This window comes from Plecotus auritus (assembly GCF_963455305.1).
Source record: "Plecotus auritus genome assembly, chromosome: 10".
In the NCBI taxonomy this organism is placed as follows: Eukaryota; Metazoa; Chordata; class Mammalia; order Chiroptera; family Vespertilionidae; genus Plecotus; species Plecotus auritus.
The window spans coordinates 17,027,126-17,041,203 of NC_137785.1; the positions used below are offsets into that span (position 1 = coordinate 17,027,126).

The following is a 14,078-nucleotide window of genomic DNA, read 5'->3' on the forward strand; positions in this document are numbered from 1 at the left end:
CAGAGGAACATCTCCCAGGCCAGAAACAGAGACTGCCCCAAAGGTCAATGAGCACAAGGACAGACTCAACAGACAGAAATAGAGAGAGAGGGTCTCCCTGAAACCAGGGAGGACCAGGGAGCCCAGAGCCACCTGAGCTCCCACAACAGTTCTCTCTTCCTAGGAAACGCAGGATACCTTCCTCTTCACACCCAGGAACTGCAGATCCTTCTGAGACTCCTGGTCCTGGGTCTCTGTTCCCAGAAGCAAAGGCCAGGCTGGTGGCAACCTGAGATAGAGGGAGAGGCCCCTCTGCAGTCACCACCCAGCTTCACCCCTTCTCACCCCCATAGTCACCTGTGTGGCCTTCCTGCTGGAAGGAAATCCAACCTTCCCGGAGCATTTGAGAACACGGGGAAGACCCGGTGCCCAGCTGGGTGTCTGTGTCACAGAAATAATCCCCAGGTTTGGGGCCTCTGGGGCTCTCGGTGTGGTCCTGACAGACCCAAGGTCAAGACACAGCAGAGGCCAATGCTGGGGTGAGAGGGTCATCCTCTCAGGGGGCAAGTGCCTCCATTAGCCTTGCTGTTGCAAGTGGGCTCCACAGGCCAGTAAGATCCACTCCCCTGAGAGCTCCTCAGAGGCAGGGTCTCTGGTCCACTGCACACCTGCTGATTCAGAATCTGCATTTTAACAGGATCTGGAGACCCTCCCTGCGCACAGGAGAGGGGGAGAAGCTGCCCCATCACCACATCAACAGATCGCATTCTGGTTGGGCATCCACATTAGCTGGACAGCTGCTGAAGCAGCATCTAAGGTGTCACCTGGGCATCATAATCTTTACAAAGTTTCACAGGTGATCCAACACATATTCTTTATTCTCAGAAAGAAAGGTGATCTGATGAACAGCTGGTGTGACATTGGTGTGTCAAGTTTTTTTTGAGGTATCCCCAAAACTCTCGCTCTGAAGAGAAAAGTAAAATGCGAAAGAGGGAGGGCTGTAGGGGAGGTTACTGTGCAACTGACAGGAAGCTGGGGAATGACTGGAATAGGATGCCCCAGGCTAGTGCTTCTCCAAACACAGCTTGTGAGTGTGTGTGTGTGTGTGTGTGTGTGTGTGTGTGTGTGTGTTGTCAGAGGCTTCAGCAGTTTCCAGGGAACCAAAATAAAGTAAAGGTAAACTTAAAAGGGGAAACAGAGTTGGCAAAAATGAGGGAAGCATCCTGGGCACAGGCCCCGCCCCAACCTACATGACTAGAAAAGTGCTCTTGTCCCAGGAGGAGGCTCAGTGCATGCTGAGTAGGGATAGCAGATTCTACTAGTCCAGGTAGCGGTGCCTGTGAGCTTTACTGGACCTCAAGTTCTTCTTACAGAGCGAGGGACAGAGCAGGCAGCAGACACCATGGAGTCTCCCTCAGCCCCTGCCCGCAGATGGCTTGTTTCCAGGCAGGGAATCCTGCTGGCTGGTAAGGAGTGGACAGTTCCTGTGTGTGGACCCCAGAGGATGGGAGACAGAGACTGGCTGGGATCTTCTGGGGAGCACGGCACTCTGAGAATGGAGGGAGGGCTTCTTTTTGGACCTAAGGGGAGAGGACATGGATACAGAGTCAGATGAGAAAGGGTTCAGAAGCAGAAAAATCACATAATCTGCAAGTGTTGTGGGGCAGGAAAACCTCAATGGCTGTTCCTTTCCTAAGCTGTTCATCACTGAATAATGAATTTTGAAAACTGATGATAATAATAAATATTTACAACAGGCAACAGAAGAAAAATCTTAACCAGGGGCGCTATACATTGTTCTTACCATGAACCTCAGAAATGGGCACATACACCCCAGCAGGTGGACAACCCTGGGGACTGTGACTACAGCATCTGTAGCCTGATGTAGGCACTGGGGGTGCAAGATCAGACACGTTCCTGCTTGTATGTTCTATCTGGAGGAGACAGTCAAGGAAAGATCTGGATGTGATGTCAGGTACCACAATTTTCATGAAGAGAACAGAGCAGGGACAGGTGAGACAGTGAAAGCAGAGGGTCTTTACAGGAGGTGGTCAGCAAAGGTTTCTCCCAAGGATGGCCCTGAGTGTCTACAGGGGTATGTGAGCAGTGAGGGGATGGGCCGGACAGACACCTAGGGAAGTGTATTTGAAAAAGAGAAAAGAACAGTGTCAGAGATAATGGTGGCCTTGCTGCTGACCTTAACCACAGGAGTCACACACACAGACACACACACTGACACACGCACCAAGGCTGAGAGATGAAGAGATGTGCTCAAGATCCAGGGCCTCATCTCTCCATCCCAATACATAGATGCAAATATTGATCAGTTTCTCTCTTATTTCCTAGTCCTACTCTTTACTTTCTGGAGCCGGCCCACCACTGCCCAACTTGCGATTGTGTCCACCAATGCTGCTGAATGGGAGGATGTGATTCTACGTATCCGCAATAACCCTCCTGATGCTTCAGGTTATTTTTGGTATCGGGGGGAAGGGGCGGAAGATAGTCGTTATATTGCATTTTTTTCATTGGACATAAACGACATTGGAAGAGGGCCTGAATACACTGGTCGAGAGACAATAAACAAAGAAGGATGCTTGCTGATAAAGAAGGTCACCCTGAGAGACACAGGAATGTACACCGTGGTCACCCTCCTTCACAATTCAAAAAAGGAAATAGGATTTGGACGGCTCAATGTATACCGTGAGTGATTGCTCTCTGACCTCTGGGTGTCGGGTGGGGTGAACTCTACTTGACAGGACTGACAGCCCTGGACTCTCCTCCATCCCCCTCTGTCTCACATCCTAGGTTGGGTTAGGGCATGTGGTGCAGGACACACACAATGGAGACAAACTTCCTAAAATCAGAGTTCCCTTCACGGATTCCTGCCCTGCAGACATTCTCCACAGAGAGAAGGGCCAGTCTGATGGGAGTTGCTCAGCAGAGGGAGGCCAGTCTCCGTCCAGGTCCCTGGGCCCATCCCCATGACCATGACCCTGAGACAGGCTCTGCAGGGGATCCTCACAGAGAAGCTCTACTTGGCAGCCATTCCCCAGACCCCTGTCCCAGGGATCCTGACTCTAGAAACCCTGGGGAGCCTGTGTTAGGTTGGGTTTGCCTTCCTGGGAAGGGCTGAGTGGGTAACAGTTTCACAACTGCCTGATTCACAGGGCTCCTGAGCTAATCACCAGCCAGGGCTCGGCAACAAGAGGCACATTTGGGCAGGGAAGGAGCTGGGTCCTTCACCTGACACTGTGTGGAGATCACAGGCAGACAAGCTCCCCAGATCATTAGCTGACTGTTCTGGTGGACTTAGGAGAGTCCACAGAAAGGTCAGCATCCCTGGGGAGAAATAGAGGATTAAAAAATGCTTCTGGCAGCTTCTCATACACCAGGGATCAACCCAGGAGATTTTCTCTTGGAGTTGATTAATAGCACATGCCTCTTATTTGTGCAGCTTCCCTATCCCCAAGATTCAGGTCAGATACTGTGATTATTTTACAGTTAACACACTGATAACTTGATAGCCAAATATCCACTTTCCTTCAGTGAGGGGAAACCAAAGCATGGATAATACAGTCACTAAAACAGAGTCCCTCAGGCCCTTAGTAGGTGATCAGAGTACCTCAAGGTTGTTCTGCATAGCCCATTTCTCCTCCACCCCAGGGCCTATTAGGTGTCTGTGGTTCCCTAGACCAACTATTGGTTCAGATCCTTTCTTTTTAGGTGCCCTCGACTCAGAGGGAGCGATTCTGGTCTGGGGAGTGATAGCGAATGGAGAATTAATTAGTTTTTACTCTAAAACTAAGTTACCTGTAGTAACAATCAGAGTCAGTGCTGGGAACGCCCAGGCCTTCCCCTCACTTGGCTGATCCAACCCTCCCTGCACTCCCTCCCTGCACTGGCCTGGAAACCACTTATTTGTTCTGTGTGTTGGTGTTACTCCCACTGGATAGAAAGGAAAGAACGTTGCATCCTTATTCCTCACTCTACACCTGCAACCAGTTCAGGGACCATCATGTAAAAATACACTCAATTGCTTTTGATGAATGAAGAAGAAATAAATGGTGATTGAATGAACAATGAATGATCCAAAATCTCTTTAGAGACTGGGAAGTTGATGCGGAGTTTTTAGAATTCTAGCCACCTGGGACAGGCTCCCTTTCTCTCCAGGGAATGAGACCCATTTCTCAGATTATTTGCTGCTCTCTAGAGAAATAGTCTTTCCTTCAATTGGTCTTAAGCCCTGGGGTATTAATAATAATTTTCTCATACAGAAGAATTTTAAGTTTTTTCCAAATTTCTGTCTCAGAACCACCAAACACAAATGGTCCAAAAGGGCCAGAATGTCAGCAATCCATGCCACCCTCTTGCCATCCATCATCCCTTCTGCATCTGCACAAGTCCTCCTCACCTGTCTTCAGCAGAGGGAGGATGACTTTATTGACCAAGGGCCGAGCCACGCTTCTGCTGCCAGTCAGCTCCAGCCTGTCCCCTTCACGTTTTTCAAGCTCATTCCTTGGACTCTGCTCTATCATTTATTGGCTCACTGGCTCATGTCAGTCATACTCACCTGGAAAATCCTGACCCAACCTTTGGGCCCAGGGCCTGGTATTCAACTGACCATTGGCTTTTTCCTGGGACCCATGTGTCAGCTCCACTCCACCCCCAGTCTCTAGGATGCCCTGTAAATATGCCTCATAGAAACACACCTCAGCAGGGTGATGAAAGTCCATGCATCCTGAAAGAATGGCCTCTGATCAGACAGGCATTCATTCAGCTGGTCAGGGAAGAACCAGGAGAACTTCAGAGTGGTCTCTGACTTCCATTCTATATCTTTCCATGACCAAACCCCGATTCTTAACTGACACCTGAGAAAGTCTGTGCTTTCTCCTATTTATAGAGCTGGAGGTCTTACATTCTCTGAGCGCTCAGATCCCCAGGCATTTGTCTTGTGATACATAGACCTGCCTTATTCCTTTAAGAAGTCACATTGGCTGAGAGGTGAGAGGTGCCAGCTCTGATTGGAGATGCCATTGGATGAATCAAAGGTACCATATAGAGCATTGTTCTCTCTGTCACCTGCACAGCTGAGTTACCCACACCCCAAATCACAAGCAACAACTCCAACTCCTAGATTTTTGATTAGCATTTTCCTAATGATAGTGATGTTGAGCATCTTTTCATGTGCTATGGGCCATTTATATAACTTCTTTGGAGAAATGTCTATCAAGTTCTTTGCCCATTTTAAATCAAGGTATTTGATTTTGTTGTTGAGTTGTGGGAGTTCTTTACATATTGTGGATATTAACTCCTTATCTTATATATGATTTGCAAAGAATTTTTTCCCATTCCATAGGTCACCTTTCACTCTGTTAATTGTGCATTCGATAAGCAGAAATTTTTCACTTGGATAAAATCCAATTTATCTAGTTTTTCCTTTTTCCCCAGTGTTCTTAGTGTGCTATTTAAAAAATCATTGCCAAACCGATGTCATAATGTTTCCCCCTATATTTTCTTCTAAGAATTTTATAGTTTTAGGTCTTACTTTTAGAATTCAATTCATTTTGCCTTAATTGTTGTATATGGTATAAGTTACAGTCCACTTCATTTGTTTGCATGGGGATATTGCTGTTCAACACCATTTGTTTAAAAGACTGTCCATTCTCCATTGAGCAGTGTTGGCTCTGTTTTCCAAACCATTTGATTGTGACTCTTCTTTATTGTTGGAAGTATTACATATATCCCTTTTTGTTCCCCATTGACCCCTTCTAGCCCGTCCCCATCCCCCACCCCAGGTCTTCACCACACTATTGTCTGTGTCTATGGGTTATGCATGTGTGCATACAAGTTCTTTGGTTGATCTCATCCCACCCACCCAAGCCTTCCCTCTGAGATTTCACAGTTGGTTCCATGCTTCTGTGTCTCTGGATCTATTTTGTTCATCAGTTTATTTTGTTCAGTGGATTCCACATATGAGTGAGATCATGTGGAACTTGTTATTCTCTAACTGACTTATTTCACTTAGCATGATACTCTCCAGGTCCCTCAATGATGTCTCAAAGAGTAAGAGCTCCTTCTTTACAACCACATAATGTTCCGTTGTGTAAATATACCACAGCTTCTTTATCCACTCATCTACTGATGGGCATTTAGGCTATTTGCACCTCTTAGCTATTGTAAATTGTGTTGCTATGAACATAGGGGTGCATACATTCTTTCTGAATGGTGTTTCAGGTTTCTTAGGATATATATTCCTAGAAGTGGGATCACTGGCCATATGGCAGTTCCATATTTAATTTATTGAGGAAACTCCACACTATTTTCCATAATGGTTGCACCAGTCTGCATTCCCACCAGCAGTGTACTAGGATTCCCTTTTCTCCACATCCTCACCAGCATTTGTCATTTGTTGATCTGTTGATGATAGCCTGACAGGTGTGAAGTGATACCTCATTGTCTTTATAATTTGCATCTCTCTGATGATCAGTGAGTTTGAGCATTTTTTTCATATGTCTCTTGGTCATTTATATGTCCACTTTGCAAGAAGTATCTGTTTAGGCACTCTGCCCATTTTCAAATTGGATTGTTTGTCTTCCTTTCATTAAGTTATATGAGTTCCTTCTATATTTTGGATATTAACCCTTTATTGAATGTATTATGCCAAAAATGTTCTCCCATACAATGGGCTCCCTTTTTGTTTTGTTGGGTTTTTGCTTTTTTGCTGTGCAGAAGCTTTATATTTTGATGTACTCCCTTTTGTTTATTTTCTCCTCAGTTTCCCTAGCCCTAGGAGATGTATCCACAAACATGTTGCTCTGAGAGATCTCTGAGCTTTTGCTGCCTATGGTTTCTTCTAGGATTGTTATGGTTTCACAACTTACATTGAAGTCTTTAATTCATTTTGAGTTCATTCTTGTGAATGGTGGTCAAGTTGTGTGGTATAGTTACTTTTTTTTTGCATATGTCTCTCCAAGTTTCCCAATACCACTTATTGAAGAAACTGTCTTGACTAGATTGTATGCTCTTGCCTCCTTTGTCAAATATTGAGCATAATGGGTTGGGTCAATTTCTGGGGTCTCTGTTCTGTTCCATTGATCTATATGCCTGTTCTTGTGCCAATACCAGACTGTTTTGATTACAGTGGCTTTGTAGTATAACTTGATATCTGATATTGTGATCTCTCCAACTTTGCTTTTCTTGCTCAAGATTGTTGCAACTATTCTGGGTCATTTTTGGTTGATATAAATTTTTGGAGTATTTGTTCTAGATCTGTAAAATATACTGTTGGTATTTTACTAGGGGTTGCATTGAATCTACAGATTGCTTTGGGTAGTATGGGCATTTTAATGATGTTAATTCTATCAATCCATGAACACAGTATATTCTTCCACTTTCTCTTTTTTCAGTGTACTGTAATTTTATGAGTACAAGTTTCCTCTATCTCAACCTCTTATCTCTTTTTTTCAGTGTCCTATAGTTTTATGAGTACAAGTCTTTTACCTCCTTGGTTAAATTTATTCCTAAGTATCTTAATTTTTTATGTTGCAATGGCAAATGGGATTGTTTGTTTAATTTCTCTTTCTGAGAATTCATTATCGGTGTATAAAAATGCCATAGATTTCTGCATGTTAATTTTGTATTCTGCTATATTGTCAAATTCATTTATTAAATATAGTAGCTTTTTGGTGGAGTCTTTAGGGTTTTCTATGTACAATATCATGTATGTCATCTGCAAATAATGACCATTTTACTTTCTCCTATCCATTGGATGCCTTTTATGTTTTCTTCTTTTCTGATTGTTGTGGCTAGGAATTCCAGTACTATATTGAATAACATTGGTGAAAGCAGACATCCCTATCTTATTCCTGATCTTAAAAGAAATGTTTGCAGTTTCTGCCCATTGAGTATGATGCTGGCGGTAGGTTGTCATATATGGCATTTATTATGTTGAAGTGTGATCCCTCTAGTCCCACTTTGGTGAGAGTTTTTATAAAAAAAATGTATGTTGAATTTTGTTGAATGTTTTTTCGGTATTTATTGATAAAATCATGTAATTTGTGTCTTTCAAATTGTTTGTTAATTATTTTATTGTTGAAAGTATTACATATGTTCCCCTTTTCCTCCATTGCCCTCTCACCACCCTCTCCCCGACAATCTGATTGTTTCTTTTCATGAAAAGAAGTTTTTATGCCATGTCACACTATTTTGGTTACTTGAGCTCTTAGTAAGCTTTGAAATTAGAAAGTGTAAGAACTCAAATTGTATTATTCTGTTTTAAAATCATTGCAACCATTGTGGGTGCCATTGAAATTTCATATGAATTCTATGATGGATTTTCCTATTTCTGCAAAAAAAGTCAGCATTTTTTTATAGGGTTTGTACCAAATATGTAGATAGTGGCGGGAAATTCTAATCTGTGGACATGCCCATGTCTTTCCATCTATTTGTTTCTTCTTTACTTTTATTCAGAAATGTTAGGTAATATACAGTGTATAAATCTTTCATAGCCTTGATTAAGTTTATTCCTAAAGATTCTAGTCTTTCTGATGCTATTGTAAATGGAACTGTTTTTTTTTTTCTTTTTTCTTTTTTAAAAATATATTTTATTGATTTTTTACAGAGAGGAAAGGAGAGGGAGAGAGAGTTAGAAACATTGTTTAGAAAGAAACATCAATCAGCTGCCTCCTGCACACCCCCTATTGGGGATGTGCCTGCAACCAAGGTACATACCATTGACCGGAATCGAACCTGGCATCCTTGAGTCCACAGGCCGAAACTCTATCATCTAAGCCAAAGCGGTTAGGGTGGAACTGTTTACTTAATTCCACTTTGGGATTGTTCATTGTTGTTGCACAAATTGAAAATGATGATAAATGTTAATTTTTGTCTCCTACAACTTTGCCTTATTTATTAGTTGTAACAGATGTGTGTATGTGTGTGTGTGGCGTTGGGGGGGTGGGCAAACTCTTTAGGGGTTTCTTACATATAAGACTATGGTATCTTTTTAGAAATATAATTTTTCTTCTTTTTTTCCCAATTTGTATACCACATATTTCATCTTCTTGTCTAATTATTTTTGCCATGACTTCCAGTACTAAGTTGAATAACTTAGAACTACAGCATCCTTGTCTTATTTGCAATCTTAGTAACAATTTCCAAGTTTCTCCATGACGTTTTGTGTTAGCCGTGGACTTTCATGAAAAGTCTTTATCATATTGAGTAGTTTCCTTCTATTCCTATTGTCCTGGGTTTTGTTGCAACCATAATGAAATCTCTCCAAAATTTATTTCACTGTGATAGTCAATCAGCAGACCAGGGAATATAGTCCTGTTCAGACTGAAGAATCCTTCAGATGGAACTTCTGGTCCAAGGTCATGAAGACAGGTTGGGCCATCTTTATTGCCTAGTAAATTATTTAACAAAAGGTAAATGCCTTTTCACTTTCTGTAAAGTTGCCTTGGCCCTAGAGGTGTACAGAAGTGGTAAACCTGCCTTTTAAAACATACATGGAATTTTTCCTAAAGAGTGAGCCTCATCTTTTTTGAATTAAAAATAGTTCTAGAAAAAGGTCAATAAAAGCTCATGAGCGGGAAATTCCAACTGATAGTGAGATTATAGGACACAAGGTTTGCGAAGGGGTTCCCTGTGCCAATACTATGGTGATGTCTGTCAGAACAGGTCAGGAGTAACCCTGAGGTGATCTGGGGTCAAAGAGGAGGTGAAGCCATCCCTTTTCCTTACATATTATCACCTGAGCAAAGAAAATCATTCTGCAGAGATACAGACAAGCCTCTGGCAACATTTACAGAGCTTACCATGGAATCTAAGTGGCTGATATCTTTGAGGGAGGAGCATGGTCCCAGGTCCCAAGCCCACACTAAATCATTCACACCCTCTGTTTCTCCACAGAGCCAGTGAGAGTGCCCACACTCTTAGCCAGCATCACCACAGCCACAGAGAATAAGGACGCCGTGGTTATGACCTGCTACACAAATGCGATCTTCACTGAATGGTTGTTCAATGCTGAGAGTCTGCAGCTCAGGGAGAGGATGAAGCTGTCCTGGAACAACAGAACCCTCACCATAGACCCTGTCAGGAGGGAGGATGCTGGGCACTACCAGTGTGAAGTGTCCAACCCCATCAGTTCTGCTGATAGTGTAGCAATTGAGCTGGATGTTAAATATTAGTGGCCCTACTTTTCTTCTTTATGTTGTTAAACACTGAATAAGTTCTTTTCACCCTTGAAATAAATTTGTTGTGAAGGTGGAAAGTCCTTAGGAGACTTGAACTGAGTCAATAAATGCTCAAAAATGAGAGCTAGCAATGAGGTTATTGTTGACTTAAGCTAACATTCCACACCAGATCCCACCTCTGGTTGGTCCCATTTGCACCATCTCCACAGTGAAGGTGACACCAAGTCCCTCCCAGCACGGGTAGTGGTCATGTGTTAACCAGTGGGAGCATGCGATAAGCTTCCAGGAATCCAAGCTCTGCCCCTTCTCCCATGGGTCCTGTGGAGGGCACGTGGACACTGTTTTGGACAGCAAGAATGTACAGGAGGACTCCCAAATGGGTATCAACACTGATCTTTTTCTTCCTGTTTTACTTCTCCCAAAATATTTCTAAAGCCCTCTAAATATTTTTTATTTTTGTGGCAGTGGATCTACTTCCATAAGTTCAGTAGGACACTGTCTTCCTTGTTAATAGGATATAATTGGAAATGCTGGTAATACAACCAAGGCTTTGCTCAAATGTCCTAGTTCAGACTGATGCTCACAGAATTAAAAATGACCTCACTCTTTATGGAGCTATTTTGACCTGAAGGGTATTTTGGAATCTCTTGAAGAAGAGGGCATCCCCCAAAGCTAGAGAGACTGCAGGTGCAGTGTGAAGGTGAGGCTTCCTAACCTCAAGAAGCTGTTAAAACTCCCATCTTAGTTGTCATAGAAACACCTGAATCAGAGCAAACTATGAGGTGAATGTCATTCCTCTGCACTTAGGTCACTAATCAGCCAAATTGAGTGACAGCCATGTTGGAGGATTGAGAATTACTCTTCTTCCTTGGAGATGTCATTTCATCAAAGAGAAGGTGACTGTAGAGAGCAATGTAATGTCTCCGTGGAAAATTCCAAAGCACAGCCTTCTGGGAGATCAGATCCTGAGAAGGGTAAAAAGGGCTAATTCCAATGTAACCCTGATATTTGGAGGCTAGTGATCTGAACCCATGCCAGCAAGCTCAGTGTAACCTATAATTAAGTCACTACCTTCTTCCCAGATACTGGTCTTGCAGAACCGGTTACAGAGGCCATGGGGCTGTGGACAGTGCACTGCCCCGGAGGGAGGTCTATTAATGCTGCCGCCAGGCCAGGACATCAGATATGGCCTGGAGACCCCCAACACCTGGGGCCCTCTTGCAAGGCCCGCAAAAATGACCTGAAGCATAATCCATGTTTGCGGGACAAGGACCACAGGGAGATACAAGGTAGGGCCCCATGCATGTTCCTTCACTCAGATTTGGAAGGCTGTTCCCTGAGTCCGGTGGTGTATTAAACAGTGTCCCTCCATTTCTTTGAAGCATGCTTGGTTTTCCTTCGCCTTCTGCAATATCCTAGCTCTGTTCAGGGACTCTCAGCTATTTTTCAACTGCTTATAAATTGCAGGAACTGATGAAGATGCAAACTGGACCTTGTCTGAAAGATATTTAATTGTGTTTTCCTCCACTGTGCAGAAAGCAGTTTTGTTATGACCTGGGGGCCTTAATGTTGCCTCAGAGTCACTTATGTTTAGATGGGATCTTCCTGACTGCAGGCCTCTGACCTCCACTATTTTAGAGCATTTTCTTCACAAATGTAATCACTGTTTGCAATTGCAGATTTTTTTCTCTGCCCTTTTGAAATATACATAAGTCTCCTTACAAACTTCTTGCCAGTGTTATGTCCCATAGAATATTTGTCTCAAGAGCCTGGGCCCATCCCTTTGAAATTTAATCGTCCTGGAGTCCCTGTGTCCCAGTCTCTGAGGGAGGGTAGCATCCTAACTTGGGTGAGGACATTTAGAGCCAAGATGTGAAAGGACCTCCTGTCACAATTTCATGAGAAGTTTTACTTTTCTTTTGTGTAAAGCCAAATAGCAAACACAGATTCCTATGATTCCTGCTCCTGTTCTTAAAATCTCCCCAGCCTTTTATTTTGAAGGTGTTGAGCTTAGTCTCACTGTCCTAGTGCATGATCTTCAATAAAGTGTTTCTTGCCTCTTTAAATTTGCCCAATGCATGTTTTCTTTTGACATCACCTACCTGTAATTAGCTGATCCTGTCATCTTGCTCATCTTACCTTATTTTCAAATCTTCCAATATTTCCTTATCTGGCTATAATCCTCCAAATAAATGTTTCCAACTTTTTTCCCTCACTTCTGACTTACCCTCCCAAACAGATGACCTGACTGCCCAGATCCTTCTGTGGCCCCAGGTGGCTTTGGAGTGGTCTTTGTCCCAGAATCTGAGTGCACCTGCACAACCGCCTAACCATTAAGGGTATTCTCATTCCACTTTCATTTTAACTGCACCTTCAAGGGAAAGATCACAGAGATTTAAAAAAAATATTAATTCATAAAACTCAAGAACTTTGGTAAATATGCAGGATCTTTGTCATGTCAGCCACGTGCAAGCCTGTAGTGAACAAGCCTCTTTTGGGTCCTCTGTGACCTGAAGCTCAGGCCAGACATCAGTATCCTCATTCTTTGTTGTTTTCACAAACTCCATGTGCCTGTTCTTAGAGAGTCCACAACCAGAACCTGGGAAATCAAAAATAAATCTCTCTTCTGGTTCTATTTCCTTTTCTGCTCCTTGTGGCCTCTGGGGTATTTAGCTGAAATCCTTGGAGACCTGGCCAGTGAAGGACTGTGGATAAGAAAAGATGGATATGAAGGGGGAAGACATGGAGGCATGGTGTCTTCTCCAAGTCAGGATGAGAAATTATAAAGCCTGGGAAGGTTTGGATGTCAGGCATTATATGGGTTCAAGGGGACCTAGGGTGCTATAGAATAGGGCTTTTGGGGGTCTCAGAATGGGGTTTAGAATTATGAGTGAGAGGCCAACTTAGGTATTGCGGGAGAAGCCTCTGGAGCTGGTACGGTGAAGGGTGGAGGAGTTCCATTCTCCTAGACTTGGATGGGCATGAAGGGTGAGACACAGGGTCAGGAAAATGACAAGGTAGTTGAAGACTCCGTTTAATGCACTGACATTGGGACAAGAGGGAGCACCAGGCTGACAGAGGACATGTGATAGGGGCCAGGGGGAGAAGGAAATGAGCATCCAGTTGGTGACTAGGGGTCTTAAGAGCAGCGAGGGATTGTAGAATAGGGACACTATGACCATAGAAGATGATTCCTGGGAGTTTGAGACTTGGAAGGAAGGGAGTTGGAATTCAGGGTAGTCAAATTAGAAGAGGGATTGCATGGAACTGGGGTAAGGTGGGGAATGCAGGGTAAGCTTAGAGTTGAAGTCAAAATTGGGGGTCTGAGGTGTATAGTCTCCAGTTTTGACCCAGTAGAGACATGTGCAGCTGGCTCTCAAGGCACAGCCCAGAGGCAGCAGTTTCCACATGACCTGGGAGAGCCATGAAAGGCTGAATTTAATTCTCATACCACTAGACGTGGCTCAGCTGAGCTAATAAGCTAGCCGTGTCCCAGGGCATTTGTGTACCGCTAAGTCTGACTACGAACCTTGGGGCAGGCAAGGGAGTAGCTGATGGTGTGTGTTGGGAGAGGAGGAATTGAGAGCCAGGATAAACTGGAGTGAGTGGAGCCTTTTCCTTCTTTGTTGACTAGTCAAAGTGAACTCTCTGTGATTCCAGAAGTGAGACCTCTGTGGCAGGTCACAGGGCTGGAGTAGTAGGTGCCCATGGTTTTGGCCACCTGTCCTCATCTTATCGGGGATGTGTCACTTCCATCTGTGATGGATGTTTCTCTCCCCATCTGACCTTCTGTTGGTGGGTGTGATAGAACCCAGGTCTTGATGAGCAGTTCCGGCTACCTGGTCACCTTGCAGCCCATGTTCAGACTCTCTGTCTCTCCTGAGGCTTAGAAGCTGGTCAGCAGCT

General features: G+C 43.8%; 1 protein-coding gene across 1 annotated transcript; it reads left to right on the plus strand.

The window, feature by feature from the left end:
* Window positions 1-2,052: 2,052 nt before the first annotated feature.
* LOC308235391 (cell adhesion molecule CEACAM21-like) lies at window positions 2,053-10,285 on the plus strand (the record flags this gene model as incomplete). Its single annotated transcript, XM_080644151.1, has 3 exons — window positions 2,053-2,074; window positions 2,326-2,679; window positions 9,889-10,285. The coding sequence occupies 3 exons, from the start codon at window positions 2,053-2,055 to the stop codon at window positions 10,164-10,166; spliced, it is 654 nt and encodes a 217-aa protein (XP_080500277.1). The 3' UTR covers window positions 10,167-10,285.
* Window positions 10,286-14,078: the final 3,793 nt, after the last annotated feature.